The sequence below is a fragment of the Hemiscyllium ocellatum genome, chromosome 36 (assembly GCF_020745735.1).
Source record: "Hemiscyllium ocellatum isolate sHemOce1 chromosome 36, sHemOce1.pat.X.cur, whole genome shotgun sequence".
Taxonomy (NCBI): Eukaryota; Metazoa; Chordata; class Chondrichthyes; order Orectolobiformes; family Hemiscylliidae; genus Hemiscyllium; species Hemiscyllium ocellatum.
Genome location: NC_083436.1, coordinates 46,143,596 through 46,164,485, shown reverse-complemented (window position 1 = coordinate 46,164,485; position 20,890 = coordinate 46,143,596). Strand labels below are relative to the sequence as shown.

The 20,890-nt window shown below is 42.7% G+C and overlaps 1 protein-coding gene across 3 annotated transcripts in view; it reads left to right on the top strand.

Annotated features, from left to right (window-relative positions):
• The window catches only part of LOC132833431 (sodium/hydrogen exchanger 9B2-like), a 177,288-nt gene extending 156,712 nt beyond the window's left edge, over positions 1-20,576 (top strand). For all 3 annotated transcript variants that reach the window (XM_060851693.1, XM_060851691.1, XM_060851692.1), the window contains 3 exons: positions 4,673-4,809; positions 13,748-13,943; positions 19,288-20,576. In XM_060851693.1, the coding sequence (XP_060707676.1) occupies positions 4,673-4,809; positions 13,748-13,943; positions 19,288-19,355 (401 nt within the window). In that variant the 3' untranslated portion in view covers positions 19,356-20,576. The remainder of the gene's footprint in view (positions 1-4,672; positions 4,810-13,747; positions 13,944-19,287) is intronic.
• Positions 20,577-20,890: the final 314 nt, after the last annotated feature.

Below are 20,890 nucleotides of genomic sequence, written 5' to 3'. Positions count from 1 at the left end.
ACTAAAGGATAATGAAGGAAGGCTGTGTGCCAAACCTGAGAGAATGGGTGAGATTCTGAATGATTACTTTGCATCAGTGCTCACTGAGAAGAGGAACATGATGAATCTTGAGATTAGAGACAGAAATTTAATTCATCTGGATCACGTTGACATAAGTAGGGAAGATGTGTTGGGTCAGCTAGAGGTTATTAAGGTGGACAAATCCCCAGGACTGGATGGGATCTATCCCAGGTTGTTGAGGGAGGCGAGAGAGGAAATAGCTGGGGCCCTGACAGATATCTTTGTGGCATCCTTAAATACAGGTGAGGTGCTGGAGGACTGGAAGGTTGCTCATGTTGTCTCCCTGTACAAGAAGGGTAGTAGGGATATTCCGGGTAACTATAGACCAGTGAGCCTGACATCTGGTGGGAAAGTTGCTGGAGAGGGTACTGAGGGATAGGATATATTTATATTTAGAAAAGAATGGGCTTATCAATGATAGAGAACATGGTTTTATGTGGGGTGGGGGTGGAGATGGGGGGGGGGGGGGGGGGTGCGGTGGGAGATTGTGCCTTACCAATTTAATAGAGTTCTTTGAGGAAGTGACCAAGTTGATAGATGAAGGAAGGACTGTTGAGGTCATATGCATGTACGTTAGTAAGGCATTTGATAAGGTACTCCATGGTAGACTAATGGAGAAAGTGAAGTCACATGGTGTGCAGGGTGTTCTAGCTCGGTGGATAAAGAACTGTTTGTGCAACAGGAGACAGAGAGTGGTAGTTGAAGGGAGTTTCTCGAAATGGAGCAAGGTGACCAGTGTTGTTCCACAGGGGTCAGTGCTGGGGGCAATGTTGTTTGTAATATACATAAATGATCTGGAAGAGGACACTGTTGGTATGATCAGCAAGTTTGCAGATGACATGAAGACTGGTGGAGTAGCAGAAAGCATAAGGGTCTGTCAGAGAATACAGGAGGATATAGATAGACTGGAGAGTTGGGCGGAAAAGTGACAGATGGTTTTCAATCCAGACAAATGTGAGGTGATGCATTTTGGGAAGTCTAATTCTAGAGCGAATTATACAATGAATGGAAGAGCCTTGGGAAAAGTTGATGGGCAAAGAGATCTGGGAGTGCAGGTCCATTGTACCCTGAAGGTTGCTGCACAGATGGATAGAGTGGTCAACCAGGCATATAGTATGCTTGCCTTCATTGGATGGGGTATTGAGTATAAGAGCTGGCAAGTCATGTTAAAATTGTACAAGACATTGGTTCGGCCGCATTTAGAATACTGTGTACAGTTCTGGGCGCCACCTTACCAAAAGGATGTGGACGCTTTGGAGGGAGTGCAGAGAAGATTTACGAGGATATTGACTGGTATGGAAAGTGCTAGCTATGAAGAGAGGTTGAATAGGTTAGAAGATTAAGGGGGGACCTGATTGAGGTTTACAAAATCATGAAGCGTATAGACAGGGTGGCTAAAGACAAGCTTTTTCCCAGGGTGAGGGATTCAATCATGAGAGGTCACGTTTTCAAGGTAAGAGGTGGAAAGTTTAAGGGGGCTGCATGCGGCAAGTACTTCACACAGAGGGTCGTAGACATTTGGAACGCGTTGCCAGCAGAGGTGGTAGAGGCAGGCACGGTAGATTCATTTAAGATGCGTTTGGACAGATGCATGAGTAGGTGGGGAGCAGAGGGATATAGATGCTTAGGAATTGACCGACAGGTTTAGACAGTACATTTGGATCAGCTCAAGCTTGGAGGGCCGAAGGGCCTGTTCCTGGGCTGTAAATTGTCTTTGTTCTTCTTTGTTCTTTGTTGACACTAACCCCATTTCCCTGCACTTGGCCCATATCCTTCAGATCCTTTCCTATCCATGTCCAAATGCCTTTTAAATGTTGTTAATGTACCCACCTCAACCACCTCCGCTGGCAGCTCATTCCATATGCGTACCACCCTCTGGGTAAAAGGTTGCCCCTCTAACCTTAAGTTGATACCCTCTAGTCCTCAATTTCACAAGCCTGGGAAAAAGACTGAGTGCATTCACCCTATCCATGCCTCTCATGATCTTATGCCCTTTATAAAATCGCCCCCCAGTCTTCTACGATCTAAAGAAAAAACGTTCTAGCTTGTCCACACCTTTCCTGATAACTCAGACTGTTGAATCCAGGCAACATTCTTGTAAATTTCTTCTGTACTCTTTCCAGTTCAATAACATCTTTCCTATAGCAAGGTGACCAAAACTGAACACAGTACTCCAAGAGCGGCCTCACCAAAGTCCTGTACAACTGCATCATAACTTCTCAACTTCTATACTCAATGCCCTGACTGATGAAGGCCAGTGTGCCAAAAGCCTTCTTCACTGCCCTGTCTACCTGTGACTCCACTTTCAGAGAACCATGTACCTGAACTTCAAGGTCCCTCTGTTCCACTACATTCCTTAAGGCCCTACCCTGAAACTCCAGGGTACCCCACCATGAAACTCCTACCTTGATTTGACTTTCCAAAATGCAAGGTCTTACACTTATCTATATTAAACTCCATTTGCCATTTCTCGACCCACCTCCCCAGCTAATCAAGGTCTTGCTGCAGTTTCTGATAACCGTTCTCACTGTCCACGATACCTCCTATTTTAATATCATCAGTGAATTTACTAATCATGCCTTGTATATTCTCATCTAAATCATTGATATAGACAGCCAACAGCAATGGGCCCAGCACCGACCCCTGAGGCACTCCACTAGTCACAGGCTCCAGTCTGACAAGCATCCTTCCAGTATTACACTTTGCTTCATACCATTAAGTCAATTTTATATCCAATTTCCCAGCTTGCCCTGGATTCCTTGTGATCTAACCTTCCGGAGCAGCCCATCAGATGGAACTTGATCAAAGGCTTTACTGAAATCCATATAGACTACGTCTACTGCCCTGCCCTTGTCAACCTTCCTGGTCACTTCTTCAAAGAACTCTAGCAAATTTGTGAGACATGATCTTCCATATTGACTATTCCTAATCAAAACCTGTCATTCCAGAATCTTCTTAAGTAACTTACCCACCACAGATGTTAAGCTTACTGGTCCATAGTTCCCAGGTTTTTCTTTGCAGCCCTTCTTAAATTATGGTGCAACATTTGCTACTTCCAGGACCTCACCTGTGGCTAATGATGATGAAAAAACATCAGCCATGGGTCCCTGCAATTTCTTCTCTTGCAGTGTTCTTGGATATATCTGGTCAAGACCAGGAGATTTATCCACCACCATGCATTGTATTACATCCAATAACTCCTCTACTGCAATATGGACTGCCCCCAAGATATCACCACTAACTTCCCCAAGTTCCTAAGTCTTCAGGTCTTTCTCCACGGTAAACACAGGAGAGAAATATTTATTGAGAACCTCACCCATCTCCTGCGGTTCTACACATACATGTCCATTTTGGACCTTGAGGGGCCCTATTCTCTCTCAGTTATTCTTTTTCTTGCCCTCACCCTCACAGGAACATAAAGACCTTGAACTCTAGCTATCTCACTTTTAAAGGTCTCCCACTTGCTGGAGGTCTCTTTGCCTGCAAACAAACTACCCCAGTCAATCCCTGAAAGCTCCTCTCAAATTCCATCAAAATTCACCTTGCCCCAATTTAGAACTTGAATCTGTGGACCCTCTCCATAACTGTTGTAAAATTAATAGAACTATGATCACTGGTCCCAAAGTGCTCCCCCACTGCCACCTCTGACACCTATCCTGCCCTATTTCCCAAGAGTAGATCATGTTGTGCCCCTTCCCAAGTCAGACACTCGATATACTGCTTGAGGAAACTTTCTTGAATGCACTTAACAAACACCACCCCAGCTAAGCAGTCCCACTCTATGTCAGGGAAATTAAAATCCCCCACTATGACAACCTATTACTCCTGCATGTCTCCCCAATCTCCTTGCATATTTGTTCCTCTAATTCCCATTAACTATTTGGGGGCCTGTAGTACAACCCCTAATACAGCCTATAGTAACGTCACCATCCCCTTCTTATTTCTTAGCTCTGCCCACAAAGCCTCACTGGATGACCCTTCCGTTATTTCATCTCTGATTACTGCTGTGACACTCGCCTTAATCAAAAATGCAACTCCCCCTCCCCTCCTTCCACCACCTCAGTCCTGCCTAAAGCACCTGTACCCTGGCACGATAAGCTGCCAATCCTGTCCCTTCCTTCGCCATATTTCTGTAATGGCTATACTATCCCAGTCCCAAGTGCCTATCTACACCCTGAATGTATCAGCCTCACCTGTAGTCCTCTAGCATTGAAATAAATGCAATTTAATCCAACAGGCATTCCTCACTTTCTGTCATGTTGGCCTGACCTGTCTCTTCAACTTACTATTTCTGATTATTGTATCTCCCTCGAGCCTCGTACTTGTCTCCTGCTGTTTATTATCCCACCCCCCGGCCAATCTAGTTTAAACCCTCCCTTACAGCACTAGCAAACCTGGCCACCAAGACGATCAAGGGGGAGTCTCAGCTTATAGTACCCCTGACTTAAATTTCCAGGAGCTTTGAGATGGGTATAGAATATGGTAGCTTTGAGATGGAGTCAAATTCTTTATGGCTGTTAACTTGGGGATCAGCCTGAAAATTACTTTAAGTGCCTGTTCATTTTCACTTATACCTTTGTATCTGAAACTAAAAACCATGTTTTTATTCTAGGACTTGGGATTGCAACTCTGAGCATTGCTCTTGTAGTCAGAATCTTTGTCACGTTCCTCATGGTACACTTCTCAGGATTTAACATTAAGGAAAGAGTATTTATTTCTTTGGCCTGGATCCCTAAAGCCACAGTTCAGGTTGGTGTCTAACAATGATTAAGTAACTTTACCGATCAGTATTATCTGTCTGTAAAACAAATGGAGATTCGACTCTTGCTAATATTGATGGACCTTCTGTATTCATTCACGAAATACAGGCGTCACTGCTGGACCAGCATTTATTGCCGATCTCTAGTTGCTCTTGAGAGGGGGTGGTGAGCTGCCTTCTTAATTACTGGAGTCCATTTGTTGTAGGCGCCCCCATAATGTTGTTCAGGAGGGAATTTCAGGATCCAGTGTCACTGAAGGAACAGCAACATATTTCCAAATCAGGAAGGGAATTTGCAAGTGGTGGCTTTTCCATTTATCTGCTGCTCTTGTCCTTCTTATGTGGCTATGGCTTTGGAAGGTGTTATTTAAGGAGCTTGGGTGAATTTCTGCCAAGTGAGGATGTTGGAGAGATTTTAAAGAGGAGTCTTGAGTCCTATGTGCAGAAGCACAAATCAATATTTGTTCAGAGCTCCATACCAACGCAGCATGGGAGAGGTCCCTGGAAATAGTTTCCACTAGACAGTTGGCCTTTCTGCAGCATTTTTGGATTACATTCTGGATTACAATAATTACATGCAACATTGTTGTAATTGTTAGCCACACTCTCCCTAATCTACACATTCAATCCTGTAAACACACGATCAATGATGGACAATTCAATGGACAGTCCTAGGTCCTCCCATGATTTCATGATGTTTACCAGATAACTGTTATCACTTACTTTGGGATCTTACATCTCATTCAATTAAATTCCAATACTGACAGTCGTATTCCTTCCCAGACATTTGCCAGCTACATCATGTTAATTACCAATCAACTAGAAACTTGCTTATCAGTAATAAGTTCTTGAATTTCTATTTTACAATTTATATTCCATACTAATCTCATTACAAGAGATACAAAAAGATGCTAATTTCTACCAATTGTTGTAAAATTTGTCATTTCAGTTCTAATTAAAGTTAAAAAGTCACACCTAATATTATAATTCTTTGACAAAGCTAACAAACTGGGGAGCCATGAACACCAATTAGTCATGAAATGACATGACCAGCTATCCTTAGTAGCCACACACGCAGATGACAAGCAACATGAATTCGACTGGGACAACACTACTATTATAGGACAAGCCAAACAGAGAACAGCCAGGGAATTCCTAGAGGCATGGCACTCATCCACAGATTCAATCAATAAGCACATCAACCTGGACCCAATATACCGGCCACTGCAGCAGACAGCTGGAACTGACAACTGGAAGCGGCAGAGACAAATCACTATAAATGCCAGAGGAAAGATCACAGAAGCGCTTCACAGGAGGCTCTCAAGCACTGAGGATGTCACCTAGACAGGGGACGAAACGTTTGCAACACAAATTCCCAGCTCGGCGAACAGAACCACAACAACGAGCACCCGAGCTACAAATTGTCTCAGACTTAGATACCTATAATTCTGGGTGGATTCAAAATAGGATGAAATTTGAGCTGGAATTCATGTGGATGAGTCTGAACTGGACGTAGTCACTAAGGAATGTGACTTTGGCAAACAAGTTTTGTCAAACACCAGGAGTGACAGTGAAAGTAATTATGGTGAACAAGAAAGAGTAAAAATATTGGAATGGAAATCCTATTGGAGAGAGGTGCAGAACTTCTTTAAGGTTGATATACCTGGAAAAGATGCAGCAGTGAGTTACACACAAGAATAAAACAAGGAATTGGGGATGCTGAAAATCTGAACAAAAACAGAAATTGCTGGAAAATCTTAGCAGATCTGGTAGCATCTGCGGAGAGTTAATGTTTTGGGCCCCGTGACCCTTCTTAAGAACTGATGGTACGCAGGAAAAGGATGTTTTTTATACTGAAAATGGGATGAGGTGAGGGAGGTGGACAGTAAATGAGAGGTGGAAATGGAGCCCAAGGAACACATGGGATGAATCTGAACACCTATGTTCTTAAAAGTAAATTAGATTACTTACAGTGTAGAAAAAGGCCCTTCGGCCCAACAAGTTCATACCGACCCTCTGAAGAGCAGCCCATCCCCCTACATTTACCCCTTCACCTAACACTACGGGCAGTTTAGCATGTCCAGTTCACCTAACCTGCACATCTTTGGACTGTGGGAGGAAACCGGAGCACCCGGAGGAAACCCACGCAGACACGGGGAGAATGTGCAAACTCCACACAGACAATTGCTTGAGGTGGGAATTGAACCCCAGTCTCTGGCACTGTGAGGCAGCAGTGCTAACCACTGTGCTATCGTGCCAACCACTGTGCTATCGTGCCACCCACTGTTCTGTCTACATAAAAATGATCCTGAGCTTCCTGTTGCCTGTCCCTTCAAGGTGTGGAGGTGCCGATGTTGGAATGGGGTGGACAAAGTCAGAAATCACACAACACCAGGTTATTTGAAATCACAAGCTTTCAGAGCGTAGCCCCTTTATCAGGTGAAATGTCACTTCACCTGACAAAGGGCTATGCTGTGAAAGCTTGTAATTTCAAAGAAACCTGTTAGACTATAACCTGGCGTTGTGTGATTTCTGAGTCTGCCACTTCAACACACCATCATGTTCTGTTTTTCTTCTATGCTAAACTAGTTTTCTTTACTAAATAAGAGAGGATCTACTTGAATTCTATTGATGACAGAAATTCAATCACTTCCTCAACTTTAACAAGTTATTAAAAGATACCAATTTGGATCCTCAATGTACAACAGGACATGACTTCACTCCCACCCTTATCTTATAATTGGATCATCCCCTCCCTTGATCTTTGGATGCAAGGATCTGCTCAAATTATCTACATCTGAACTAGGGTGTTTGCTAAACTGTAAAGCTACAATTGTTTATTTTCTTGAAGTCACACAGACCATGTTTTACAATCTCCTTATACCATGCTAACTGTCTCTTGGTGCTCTTTTAGAGGTTATCTGTTTACACTATTTGTTGCTTCACTTTTCCTGCTAATTCCTGATGAAGGGCTTATGCCCAAAATGTTGATTCTTCTGCTCCTCGGATGCTGCCTGACCTGCTGTGCTTTTCCAGCGCCACACTTTTTGACTCTGATCTTCAGCATCCGCAGTCCTTGCTTTCTCCTGCTAATGATGTGAGTCTCTCTTTACTGTCTAATTCTTGGACACATGCATCTCCTTCAAGGATGGCCACCTCAACACCTCACTCTCCCACAAACCCACGGATAACCTCATGATGCTACACTTCTCCAGCTTCCACCTGAAAGATATTAAAACAGCCGTCCCATATAAACAAGCTACGCATACACAGGATCTGTTCAGATGAGGAGGAACGTGATGAGCTCTTTGAAGTGCTCAAGGAAGTCTTCATAAGAACAGGGTACGAAGCTCAACTCATCAACCGCCAGTTCCGACGTGCCACAGTGAGAAAACGTAATGACCTCCTCAGGACACGAGCTGTAACCGACAGGGTACCCTTTGTTGTCCAGTACTTCCCAGGATCCGAGAAACTACGCCATGGTCTTCGCAGCCTGCAACACATTATCAATGAGGATGAACACCTCACCAAGACCTTCCCCACTGCATCACTTCTCACCTTTAAACAACCTCCAAACCTCAAACAGATCATTGTTCGCAGCAAACTGCCCAGCTCTCAGGACAACACCATACAATCCTGTCACAGTAGGCACTGCAAGACGCATCAGAGTTTCACCACCCACCATGTACGTGGCAGGTACTCATGTGACTCGGCCAATGTTGTCTATCTCATACACTGCAGGCAAGGATACCCTGGGGCATGGTACATTGGCAAGACCAAGCAGAGGCTACAGCAATGGATGAATGCACAACAATTAACAGAGATCACTTCAGCGGTCCGGTACATTTGACCTTGGTACCTTCGGGTAATCATCCTCCAAGGCGGACTTCAGGACAAGCAACAATGTATATTTAAGAGGGAAATCAGGAGGGCAAAAAGGGGACATGAGATGGCTTTGGCAAATAGAATTAGGGAGAATCCGAAGGGTTTTTACAAATACTTTAAGGACAGAAGGGTAACTAGGGAGAGAATACGGCCCCTCAAAGATCAGCAAGGTGACCTTTGTTTGAAGCCGCAGAAAATGGGGGAGATACTAAATGAATATTTTGCATCAGCATTTACTGTGGAGAAGGATACGGAAGATATAGACTATGGCCAAACAGATGGTGACATCTTGCAAAATGTCCATATTACAGAGGAGAAAGTGCTGGATGTCTTGAAACGGATAAAGGTGGATAAATCCCCAGGACCTGATCAGGTGTACCCTAGAACTCTGTGGGAAGCTAGAGAACTGATTGCTGGGCCTCTTGCTGAGATATTTGTATCATCGATAGTCACAGGTGAGGTGCCGGAAGACTGGAGGTTGACAAATGTGTTTGAGAAGGGTGGTAAGGACAAGCCAGGGAACTATAGACCGGTGAGCCTGACCTCGGTGGTGGACAAGTTGTTGGAGGGAATCCTGAGGGACGATGTACATGTATTTGGAAAGGAAGGACTGATTCGGGATAGTCAACATGGCTTTGTGCGTGGGAAATCATGTCTCACAAACTTGATTGGGTTTTTTGAAGAAGTGACAAAGAGGATTGATGAGGGCAGAGCGGTAGATGTGATCTATATGGACTTCAGTAAGGCGTTCAACAAGGTTCCCCATGGGAGACTGTTTAGCAAGGTTAGATCTCATGGAATACAGGGAGAACTAGCCATTTGGATACAGAACTGGCTCAAAGATAGAAGACATAGGATGGTGATGGAGGGTTGTTTTTCAGACTGGAGGCCTGTGACCAGTGGAGTGCCACAAGGATCAGTGCTGGGTCCTCTACTTTTTGACATTTACGTAAATGATTTGGATGCGAGCATAAGAGGTACAGTTAGTAAGTTTGCAGATGACACCAAAATTCGAGGTGTCGTGGACAGCGAAGAGGGTTACCTTAGATTACAACAGGATCTTGACCAGATGGGCCAATGGGCTAAGAAGTGGCAGATGGAATTTAATTCAGATAAATGTGAGGTGCTGCATTTTGGGAAAGCAAATCTTAGCAGGACTTATACACTTAATGGTAAGGTCCTAGGGAGTGTGCTGAACAAAGAGACCTTGGAGTGCAGGTTCTTAGCTCCTTGAAAGTGGAGTCGCAGGTAGATAGGATAGTGAAGATGATGTCTGGTATGCTTTCCTTTATTGGTCAGAGTATTGAGTACAGGATTTGGGAGGTCATCTTGCGGCTGTATAGGGCATTGGTTAGGCCACTTTTGAAATATTGCGTGCGATTCTGGTCTCCTTCCTATCGGAAAGATGTTGTGAAACTTGAAAGGGTTCAGAAAAGATTTCCAAGGATGTTGCCAGGGTTGGAGGATCTGAGCTACAGGGAGAGGCTGAACAGGCTGGGGCTGTTTTCCCTGGAGCTTCGGAGGCTGAGGGGTGACCTTATAGAGGTTTACAAAATTATGAGGGTCATGGAGAGGGTAAATAGGCAAAGTCTTTTCACTGGGGTCGGGGAGTCCAGAACTAGAGGGCATAGGTTTAGGGTGAGAGGGGAAAGATATAAGAGAGACCTAAGGGGCAACGTTTTCACACAGTGGGTGGTACATGTATGGAATGAGCTGCCAGAGGAAGTGGTGGAGGCTGGTACAATTGCAACATTTTAAAGGCATTTGGATGGGTATATGAATAGGAAGGGTTTGGAAGGATATGGGCCGGGTGCTGGCAGGTGGGACTAGATCGGGTTGGGGTATCTGGTTGGTATGGACAGTTGAACCGAAGGGTCTGTTTCCATCCTGTACATCTCTATGACTCTATAACTCAATGTGGCCAGCAGAGGCTGACAGCCAAGTTCGGTACCCATGGAACTGGTCTCAACCAGGACCTTGGGTTCATGTCACACCAAGGGTGACCCCACTGCACTACACACTCTTTCTTTCTTTCTTACACACACACACACACACACACACACACACACACACACACACACACACACACACACACACACACACACCCTCAGACTCACATCCACATACAGACTTATAGCCGTTTACATGCAGATTCACAAACATACACATATACACACTCTCTCACAGACACACACACACAAGTTTGTGGGGTGAATTTGTACTTGCAGAATTACATTTTATTTTGCCCAAAAATTGCATGAATCCATGTAAGATTTTGTAAATCCCTTGTTTAGAAATAGAATCAGTCTGAACATTAGGGCACGGACAGCCTCACACAGGGCACCTCACACCTTTCAATACATTATCTGGGCCAACATGGCACCTATTGTTAAAGCTCACTTGAGAATGTAACTTTAAAAAAAATGTTCTGGGATTTACACATGAAAGAACTGAAACCAATATAGTCATTCTAAAAGATGAGAGACTTAACAAACAATCCAGGTCTTTTTTCAATATATAATTTCAGTTACATCACACTGTAAACTTTTGCTGTAAGTTCTGTGTCTTAGGATCTTATTCTCCACAACCACCCCTGATGAAGGAGCAATGCTCCGAAAGCTAGTGCTTCCAAATACACCTGTTGGACTATAAGAACAGGTGTTCTGAGATTTTTAACTTTGTAAAGCGCAGTCCAACACCGGCATCTCCAAACCATCTCTTTACTGTGTCAGGTTGACTGTTCATAGGAATTTAGCTAAGTCTCTTCGTGTTAGTTTGTATTTTTGCATTTCTAATTTACAATTGCTTAAAAAGTTCCGAATACTATGGGGTCTGGCTTTTCCTTCAACATTTTATTAAATAACAAACTTGGGACTGTGGTTAGTGCCCAGGTCTCTGCTGTCTAGATTTCTCAAGGATGCTCCTTATCAACAATGCCTATGTGTTTAAAGCTGCTTGTCTACAGAAATTTAATTATTAAATACCCCAGAACCCTACTATGATTTTCATGGGACCTTTCATTATCTTATCCTGTGTAACTCTGTATGGAGACTACATGTCTGGCTATGAAAGTCTGCTTTCTGTAGCTGCTAATTCCTTTTTGGCCATTTTATGTCAACAGAAAACTATACCATCACAATCCTGACTTAGAAATTAGATTACTTACAGTGTGGAAACTGGCCCTTCGGCCCAACAAGTCCACACCGACCCGCCGAAGCGCAACCCACCCATACCCCTACATTTACCCCTTACCTAACACAATGGGTAATTTAGCATGGCCAATTCACCTGACCTGCACATCTTTGGACTGTGGGAGAAAACCGGAGCACCCGGAGGAAACCCACGCAGACACGGGGGGAACGTGCAAACTCCACACAGTCAGTTGCCTGAGGTGGGAATTGAACCCGGGTCTCAGGCGCTGTGAGGCAGCAGTGCTAACCACTGTGCCACCGTGCCGCCCACCAACTGTGCCTTGAAGATAGTTATTTGATGCAGGAGTCCTTGCCTCTGGCCTGTTCTTGAAACCACTGAATTTATATGGCCAGTCCAGTTCAGCTTCTACAACTTCTCATATTGTTATGTGTTACACAGTCAAAGATCATTTCGTCCATATTCTGTACCTCTAAAACCTGATATTAAAAATGTGTTCAAAGGGCAATTCACTAATAAATTGAGGATTGAAGGCTGTTGATGCATTTTGGTTTTGAAATGAAAGGTGAAATAGAGTTGTGCCCTGTGTTTATGACAATAGGTTTGCATTGACATTTGTCACGGCTGAGTTCAAACATCTGGCCTGAGTAATGTTTGCAAGTCAAAGCTGTTGAAGGAGAGGGTACTGACATCCAGTGCATTAACGATGTGTGCTGAAGTCAGACATGTAGTTAGTATCTGGTTGGAATACTATGGAGAAATACTGATAGAATATAAGCTTAGCGTATGTTGGAAAAATGTAAGCGTTTAATAGAGACTGATAAAAGGAGCATAGATTGGTCACAAGAAGCAAAGATTACAAAGGAAAGACTACCATGGAAAGAAGTATCAAGTGTTCTTTAAGTGGTGGTATGAGAGAGATCTCATCCTCGGGAAATAGCAGGAAAAGGATTGCTTCTGTGTCAGAGTAGCAACTCTTGTAAACTTTTAAAAGAAAAAAAAATGTGATGAAACTTAAATCTATGTCTGTACTTACCATAAATATGAAGCATTATAATATAGAAAAGTACAGCGCTGAACAGGCTCTTCGGCCTACGATATTGTACTGATGATTAATCTTAATGTAAAATAAAATAACCTTACCTACGCACCCCTCACTTCACTGCTATCCATGTGCATGTCCAGCAGTCGCTTAAATGTCCCTAATGATTTTGCTTCCACCACCACCGCTGGTAATGCATTCCATGCATTCACAACTCTCTGCGTAAAGAACCGTGGATATCTCCTCTATACTTCTTCCTAATATCTTAAAACTGTGATCCCTCGTGCCAGTCCATCCTGCCTTGGGGAAAAGTCTCTGGCTACTGTCTCTATTCATGCCTCTCATTACCTTGTATTCCTCAATCAGGTCACCTCTCTTCCTCCTTCTCTCCAGAGAGAAAAGTCCAAGCTTAGTCAACCTCTGTTCATAAGACAAACCCTCCAGTCCAGGCAGCATCCTGGTAATCCTTCTTTGCACCCTCTCCAAAGCCTCTCTATCTTTCCTATAGTAGGGCAACCAGAACTGGACACAATATTCCAAGTGTGGTCTCACCAGGGACTTGTAGAGCTGTAGAAAAGCCTCGAGGCTCTTAAACTCGATCCCCCTGTTAATGAAAGCCAAAACACCACATACTTTCTGAACAACCTTAGCATTATTGTATAGTATCTCTAATATTTAGCTTATCATTTTCAGTTTGGACAGTTATTAAACAGTTGTCTGCTTGTTGCTCAGTGTACATGTTAAGTGTTCAAATTAAGCTTTGTCATAGGTGTGTGATCTCTTTTCAAGTTTTTCATAATATGTTGCATAATCGAAGGAGCTGAAAACCTTGTTTCTTTGTGCTGAATTAGGCTGCCATTGGCTCTGTAGCTTTGGACATGGCACGAATTCGAAATGACAAGACTGCAACAGAGTACGGGTTGAGTGTTCTCACTGTGGCCTTTCTGGGAATCCTGATCACGGCTCCCATCGGAGCGGTTATTATTGGCTTGCTAGGGCCAAAGCTGCTACATAAATCAAACCAGCAGGATTCAGACCATGGAGAAGGTTAGTCTTTTAAAAATCCAGAAAAATCTTTTAATTTAATATTTTTACTGGAATAATCTAAAGCTGGTATGTTCTGTGGAACCAGTGGATGGGTTGGAGCATCTGGGCTCCTAGACGTTGCTCGAGGAATAGTGGATGCATTGGTGGTCTTTTTTTCAAGATTCTATAGAACTTTGGAACAGTTCCTAAGGATTGAAGAGTTGCTAATGTAATGCCACTATTAAAAACGGAGAGAGCAAGAAAACAGGGATCATAGGAACAGGAATAGGCCATTCAGCCCCTTGAGCCTGTTCTGTCATTCAATGAGATCATGGCTGATTGTGGCCTCACTGCCTTTGGTCCATATCCCTGAACACCTTTGCTTAGCTCAGATTTAAATTACTGGTAAGTCTGACATCAATAATTGGGAAAATGTAGGGGCCATTATAAAAGATTCAATAGTAGTTGGAAAACAGTGACAGAATTGACCAGTCAGCATGGATTTCTGAAAGGGAAATCATGCTGACAACTTTACTGGATTTTTTTCAAGAATGTAGCTGTAGGGTTATGGGGGAAAGTCAGTGGATGTGGATTATTTGGACTTTCAGAAGGCTTTTGTTAAAGTCCATGTAACAGATTAGTGTGTAAAACTAAAGCACATGGATCAGGGTAGTGTGCTGACATGGATAGAGAGCTAGCTGGCAGACCGGAAACAATAGGAATAGACAAGTCTTTCACAGAGTGGGAGCCAGTGACCCCAGCTATGCACAATGTATGTTCATGATTTAGATGAGGGAGCCAAGTGAGATGTCTCAATGCTTTCAGGTGAGACAAAGCTGGGTGGGAAGGTGGGATGTGGGGAGGATGCGGAGAATCTTCAGTGTGATTTGAACAAGCTGAGTAAGTGGGCAAATACATAGCAGATGAAGTGAAGTTATCCACTTTGGTGGCAAAAACAGGAAGGCAGATAATTATCTGTATTTTATGAAAGATATGGGTAATGTTCCCGTACTGTCTCAATATTGGATCCACTCATGGCAGTTGTACTTTGCCTCTTTTAAGAATCCGAATAGCAGATTAAGATAATCTTCAGTGAATATATTGTGTAGGAACGAGATTAAACAATTCTGCTTTGTTAATATGATATACTTTCTTGCAAGTCTCCCAAAACTCTGTTGGTCCAATAACAACTTGCTTACCGGTTGTCTTGAATGTTGAATAGTGCAAAAAGGAAGACAATTCGAAGTGTTTCCTTTTGAAAGTGTGAGTGCACATAAGAAAAACATCTGATTTATGTAAAAGCCTAATTAGATTTGATTGCAAATATTTTGATTCTCAAAATAAAGGAAATCTTCCTTTCCATTATTTTTAGAATCATGGTATTGGAGAGTACAGGAGGAGGCTATTTGTCCTACCATGTCTGTCACATCTCCAGCTAATCCCATTCTCCAGCCCTCATCACTTTCAACCTACCACTCTCCCAAACATGGCATTCCAAATCTTAAAATCTCTGAGTAAAGATGTTTCTCCGAGAGGGGGAGAGCTTCCTGGATGCTTTGTTTCAGGAGGCAGTCACACTTGTTAGATTAAATAATTCAAATTCAGTTAGTGATCGGGGACAACAGGGTGTGACTGTAAGTGAGGCAGGTAGGGGGATTCTGAGCTCAGCCCTTGACCGTGTCCAACAGTATGAAATTTTTGCTCCCTGTACGGATGAGGGAAAGGGCTGTGGACAGGATGAGTCAGCTGACCATGGCACCATGGTTCTGAAGGTCATTCAAGGGGGGAGGGGAGCAAAAGGACAACTAGTTGTTATAGGGGATTCTATAATTCGGGGGACAGACAGTATCCTTTGTGAGCCGGATCAGGAGTCCTGCATGGTGTGTTGCCTGCCCAGTGCCAGGGTGCAGGACATCTCCAACTGGCTTGAAAAGATATTGGAGCGGTAGGGAGAGGATCCAGTTGTTGTGGTCCACATTGGGACTAACAACATAGGTAAGGCTAGAAAGGAGGACCTATTTGGGGAGTATAAAGCACTAGGAAGGAAATTGAAGAACAGGTCCTCAAGGGTCATAATCTCTGGATTACTGCCCGAGCCATGTGCTAATTGGCATAGGGATAAGAAAATTAGGGAAGTAAACATGTGGCTAAGGGATTGGTGTGGGAAAGAGGGATTCCATTTCATGGGACATAGGCATCAATTTTGGAACCAGGGAGATCTGTACCGTTGGGACGGTCTCTACCTGAACAGATCTGAAACCAGTGTCCTGGTGAAAAGGATTTGAACTTATGAATCGGGGGGAAGGGAAAGCAAAAGGGAATATGGAGTCAAGTTGAAAGATAAACAGCAGGTTAGCAAGTGTGCTGGGTTTAAGTTCAAGGCAGACTAGGAATGAAGCAAAAAGGAAGGATAACTTAGGACATAATACTAGGGATGATGGAAATCATGAGGATACGAAAATTAGCATTAAGGCACTTGACCTGAATGCTTGTAGTGTTTGTAACAAAGTGATAATTAACAGCAGGAATCATCGTGAATGATTATGATGTGGTAGGCATCACACAGTCCTGTTTCCAGGGAGTTCAGGACTAGCTGTTAAACATCCAAGGATTTACACCTTATCGAAAAGACAGGGAGGTGGGCAGAGGAGGCCGGGTTACCTTGTTAGTTAGGAATGAAATTAAATCTATGGCAGTGAATGACATAGTGTCGGATGATGTGGAGTCTGTGTGGGTGGAGTTGAGGAACCACAAGGGCAAAAAAAATCCATAATGGGAGTTATGTACAGACCTCCCAACAGTGGTCAGGACCAGGGACGCAACATGTACCGGGACATAGATAGGGCATGTCAGAAATGCAAGGTCTCAGTAATCACGGGGGTATGCAAATGGACTGGGTAAATAATGTTGCCGGTGGATCCAAAGAAAGGGAATTCATGGAATGCTTACAGGATGGCTTTTTGGAACAGTTTGTGATGGAGCCCACAAGGGAGCAGGCCATTCTGGACTTAGTGCTATGTAATGAGCCAGACTTTATAAAATATCTTAAAGTAAGGCAAAACTTAGGAGACAGCGATCATAATATGGTAGGTTCAGTCTGCAGTTTGAAAGAGAGAAGACAAAACCAGATGTAATGGTGTTACAGTTAAACAAGGTAATTACAGAGGCATGAAAGAGGAACTGATGAAAATCGACTGGAAGCAGAGCCTAGTGGGGAAGACAGTAGAGCAACAATGGCAGGAGTTTCTGGGTGTAATTGTGAACACAGTACAGAGGTTCATCCCAAAGAAAAGAAAGATTATCCAAAGAGGGGTCATTAGGCAGCCATGGCTGACAAAGGAAGTTAGGAAATGTATCAAAGAGAAAGAGAGAGACTAAAAAGTGGCCAAGAGCACTGGGAAATCAGAAGATTGGGAAGGCAAACAGATGATAACAAAGAGAGAAATAAGGAAGGAGAGGATCAAATATGAAGGTAAGCTAGCCAGTAATATTAGAAAGGATAGTAAAAGTTTCTTTCAATACATAAGAAACAAACGAGAGGCAAAAGTAGACATTGGGCCACTCCAAAATGATGCAGGAAGGCGAGTGATGGAAGATAAAGAAATAGCTGAAGAACTTAATAAGTATTTGTATCAGTCTTCACTGTGGAAGACATGAGTAATATCATTCCTGAAGAAGGGCTTATGCCCGAAACATCGAATTTCCTGTTCCTTGGATGCTGCCTGACCTGCTGCGCTTTTCCAGCAACACATTTTCAGCTCTGATCTCCAGCATCTGCAGACCTCACTTTCTCCATGAGTAATATCCCAACAATTAAGGAGTGTCAAGGAGCAAAATTGAGTATGGTAGCCATTACAAAAGAGAAAGTGCTAGAAAAGTTAAAAGGTCTAAAAATTGATAAATTTCCTGGCCCCGATGGGCTACATCCTAGAGTTCTGAGGGAGGTGGCTGAGGAAATAGTGGAGGCGTTGGTTGTAATCTTTCAAAAATCACTGGAGTCAGGGAAAGTGCCAGATTATTGGAAAATCGCTGTTGTAACCCCCTTGTTCAATAAAGGATCAAGACAAAGGATGGGAAATTACAGGCCAATTAGCCTATAATTCTAAAATTAAAATTCTAGAATCCATCATTAAGGATGAGGTTTCTACATTCTTGGAAGCGCAGGGTTGGATTAGAATAAGTTAGCATGGATTTAGTAAAGAGAGATCGTGCCTGACAAACCTGTAGAGTTCTTTGAAGAGGTAACAAGTAGGATAGACCAGGGAAAGCCAGTGGATGTTATCTATCTAGACTTCCAAAAGACCTTTGATAAGGTACCTCACGGGAGGCTGCTGAGTAAGATGAGGGCCCATGGTGTTTGAGTTGAGCTGCTGGTATGGATTGAGGATTGGCTGTCTGACAGAAGGCAGAGAGTTGGGAGAAAAGGTTCTTTTTTGGAATGGCAGCCGGTGACAAGCGGTGTCCCACAGGGTTCAGTGTTGGGGCCGCAGCTGTTCACCTTATATATTAATGATCTGGATGAAGGGACTGGGGCATTCTGGCGAGGTTTGCCAATGATATGAGGTTAGGTGGACAGGCAGGTAGTACTGAGGAGGTGGGGAGGCTGCAGAGAGATTAGACAGTTCAGGAGAGTGGTCTAAGAAATGGCTGATGAAATTTAATGTGAGCAAATGCAAGATCTATTTTCGAAACGGGACAGACTATTTTTTAAACGGTGAGAAAATTCATAAAGCTAAAGTAAAACTCTCCTGCAAATGTTGCAGGAATTTCTCCCCTTCTATGCCCCATACTCTACCGTTTTCTCAGTCTACCCTGGGGTAATTGAAATCACCAAATGGGTTAATGTAGTTGAGTGTTTGTTGGTTAGGAATTGTAGGCTGAAGGTCCTGCTTATATGCTGTATGACAATGCCTTGGTAACTGCATTTATATGACATCTAGTTCCATGCTTGCATATGTACAGAACAAGATTAAACACAGGTTTCTGTTTATTATAGAGGATTAGGGCCTCTGGAATAAGTTGCCTACTTGTGCAGAGATTGCAAAGACCCTGAATTCATATAAAAGGGGTTTAGATTTATGGTTCCTCACTACAGCTGATCCTGCTGCACACACAGTAGGTGGGACGTTGGTTAATGAACCATTTTGTCAGTTTGAGTTCCTGGAGCTCATTCGGTTGCCTTCAAGTGTTGGAGAAGAATCTTCTCAATCATTGGCTTCGTATGTATGTTACAATATCTCGAGTGGCTGCTGGCATGAGTGGATACACCTGGATCATGATGCTCAATCTCTACATGAATAGCTAAGACAGTCTTTCTGGTCTTTCTTCATATATTTGATTGGTTGATGTATGTTTTGTTCTATAGGCTTGGAAAGCAAGACCATGACATCATATGAACATCATCAAGGAGTGGAAAATGAAATTGAAGTCTAAGATGTTCTATGGATCTATATTAAATTTCAGAAGGATCTCTATTGAATTTCAACAGACATGTGATTCTTGAATATCTCTGCACATAACAGAGGAAATGGTTTTAAAACTGTTTTATTAACGATTGTACATTATGTAGATTTATTTTTTAAAAGAAACTGTCCAGATTTACTTAAATACCTATTTGTTTGGAATTGTTATTTGTGTAGAAATCAACGTGAGCATTTTAAACATTTGCTTGACATTATGAAAGTATTTATGCAATTATCCTTAGATCAATATTACTAGAAGTGTATTCAAAATAGCAGAAAGACCTTAGCTATTAAATTGTGGTGTACCCCAGAAGCCCAATAGGTAATGATGATAATATAAAATAATAAAAACTGTGGATGCTAGAGATCCGAAACAGAAACAAAAGTTGCTGGAGAAACTCCGCATCTCTGGCAAAATCTGTGGGAAGAAATCAGAGTGTCACTGGACTCAAAACATTAACTCTGCTTTCCTCCTACAGATGTTGGCAGGCCTGCTGAATTTCTCCAGCAACTTCTGTTTTTGATTCAGGCCATGATCACAGTTTATATCTATTATTTGAATAAATTCTAACGGAATAATTAGTCCCATTTGTCACCACAGGCTTCTGGAACATGGAAAATCAGAATCCCAATTTTTATGATGTGCTGTGACAACAGTCCCCCTTCTGTGTTCTGTTAAGTATCTACTGGGTCCTGAACTGAAACTGTTCTGAAAGAGATTTGTGTTTTACACTGTGTGACCAGTAATCGGTGCCACTGCTGCAGCTGGGAGCCAGGTCTAAGAAACCATGGGTAAACTCTTGATGAATATTGTAATCCTAGCTTTTTCCTCGTGCTTTTAAAAAAAAATTGGTTTTCTGTTTTTCTGTTCTGGAGTTCCAATCAGAATTCTATGGCTGAAAGGGCACAGCAGATCTATCCTTAGCCCAATTAATGCAATAATAATTCATTTCTGTTGTACCAACGCAATCCAGGTTAAAACACTTCTTGGTGTATCTCCCTGTCTTAGTAACCAGATGAATTTGAGGATTCATTAGGGAATCTTGAGTATAAAATGATTATAGCTGTTGTGATAGAATTTTTTTTTTTGCACTGGGCAGTTTGAGTGTACAGTCATAGTTCATGTTGTTTTGTGTCTCCAACCTTTTCCCAACCAAAATAAACTGGCATGCATGCAGCAGTTCAGAACACATCCCCAGATGTTTATCTTTAGCAATCTGCAATGGACCTAATTTTCTTTACGAATTACCTTTAAATACAACTTTCCACAGAAACACCAGAAATTGAGTTTTATGAAAAGTTCTCAGGTCTTTCTCTTCCAGCTTCAGCCTAAAGTTAAAAATACAAGAGATGCAGAAAATGGTAAAGAGTGCAATGGATCAACCATGCAGCTCTAACCAGAGGAATAAAAACACCACTGGATTAGAATTAAATGGCATTAACTTACTTCTTAGTGCATTACAAAATCAAAACTGCCCCACATTTACCAGTAAACTAGTAGCTGCA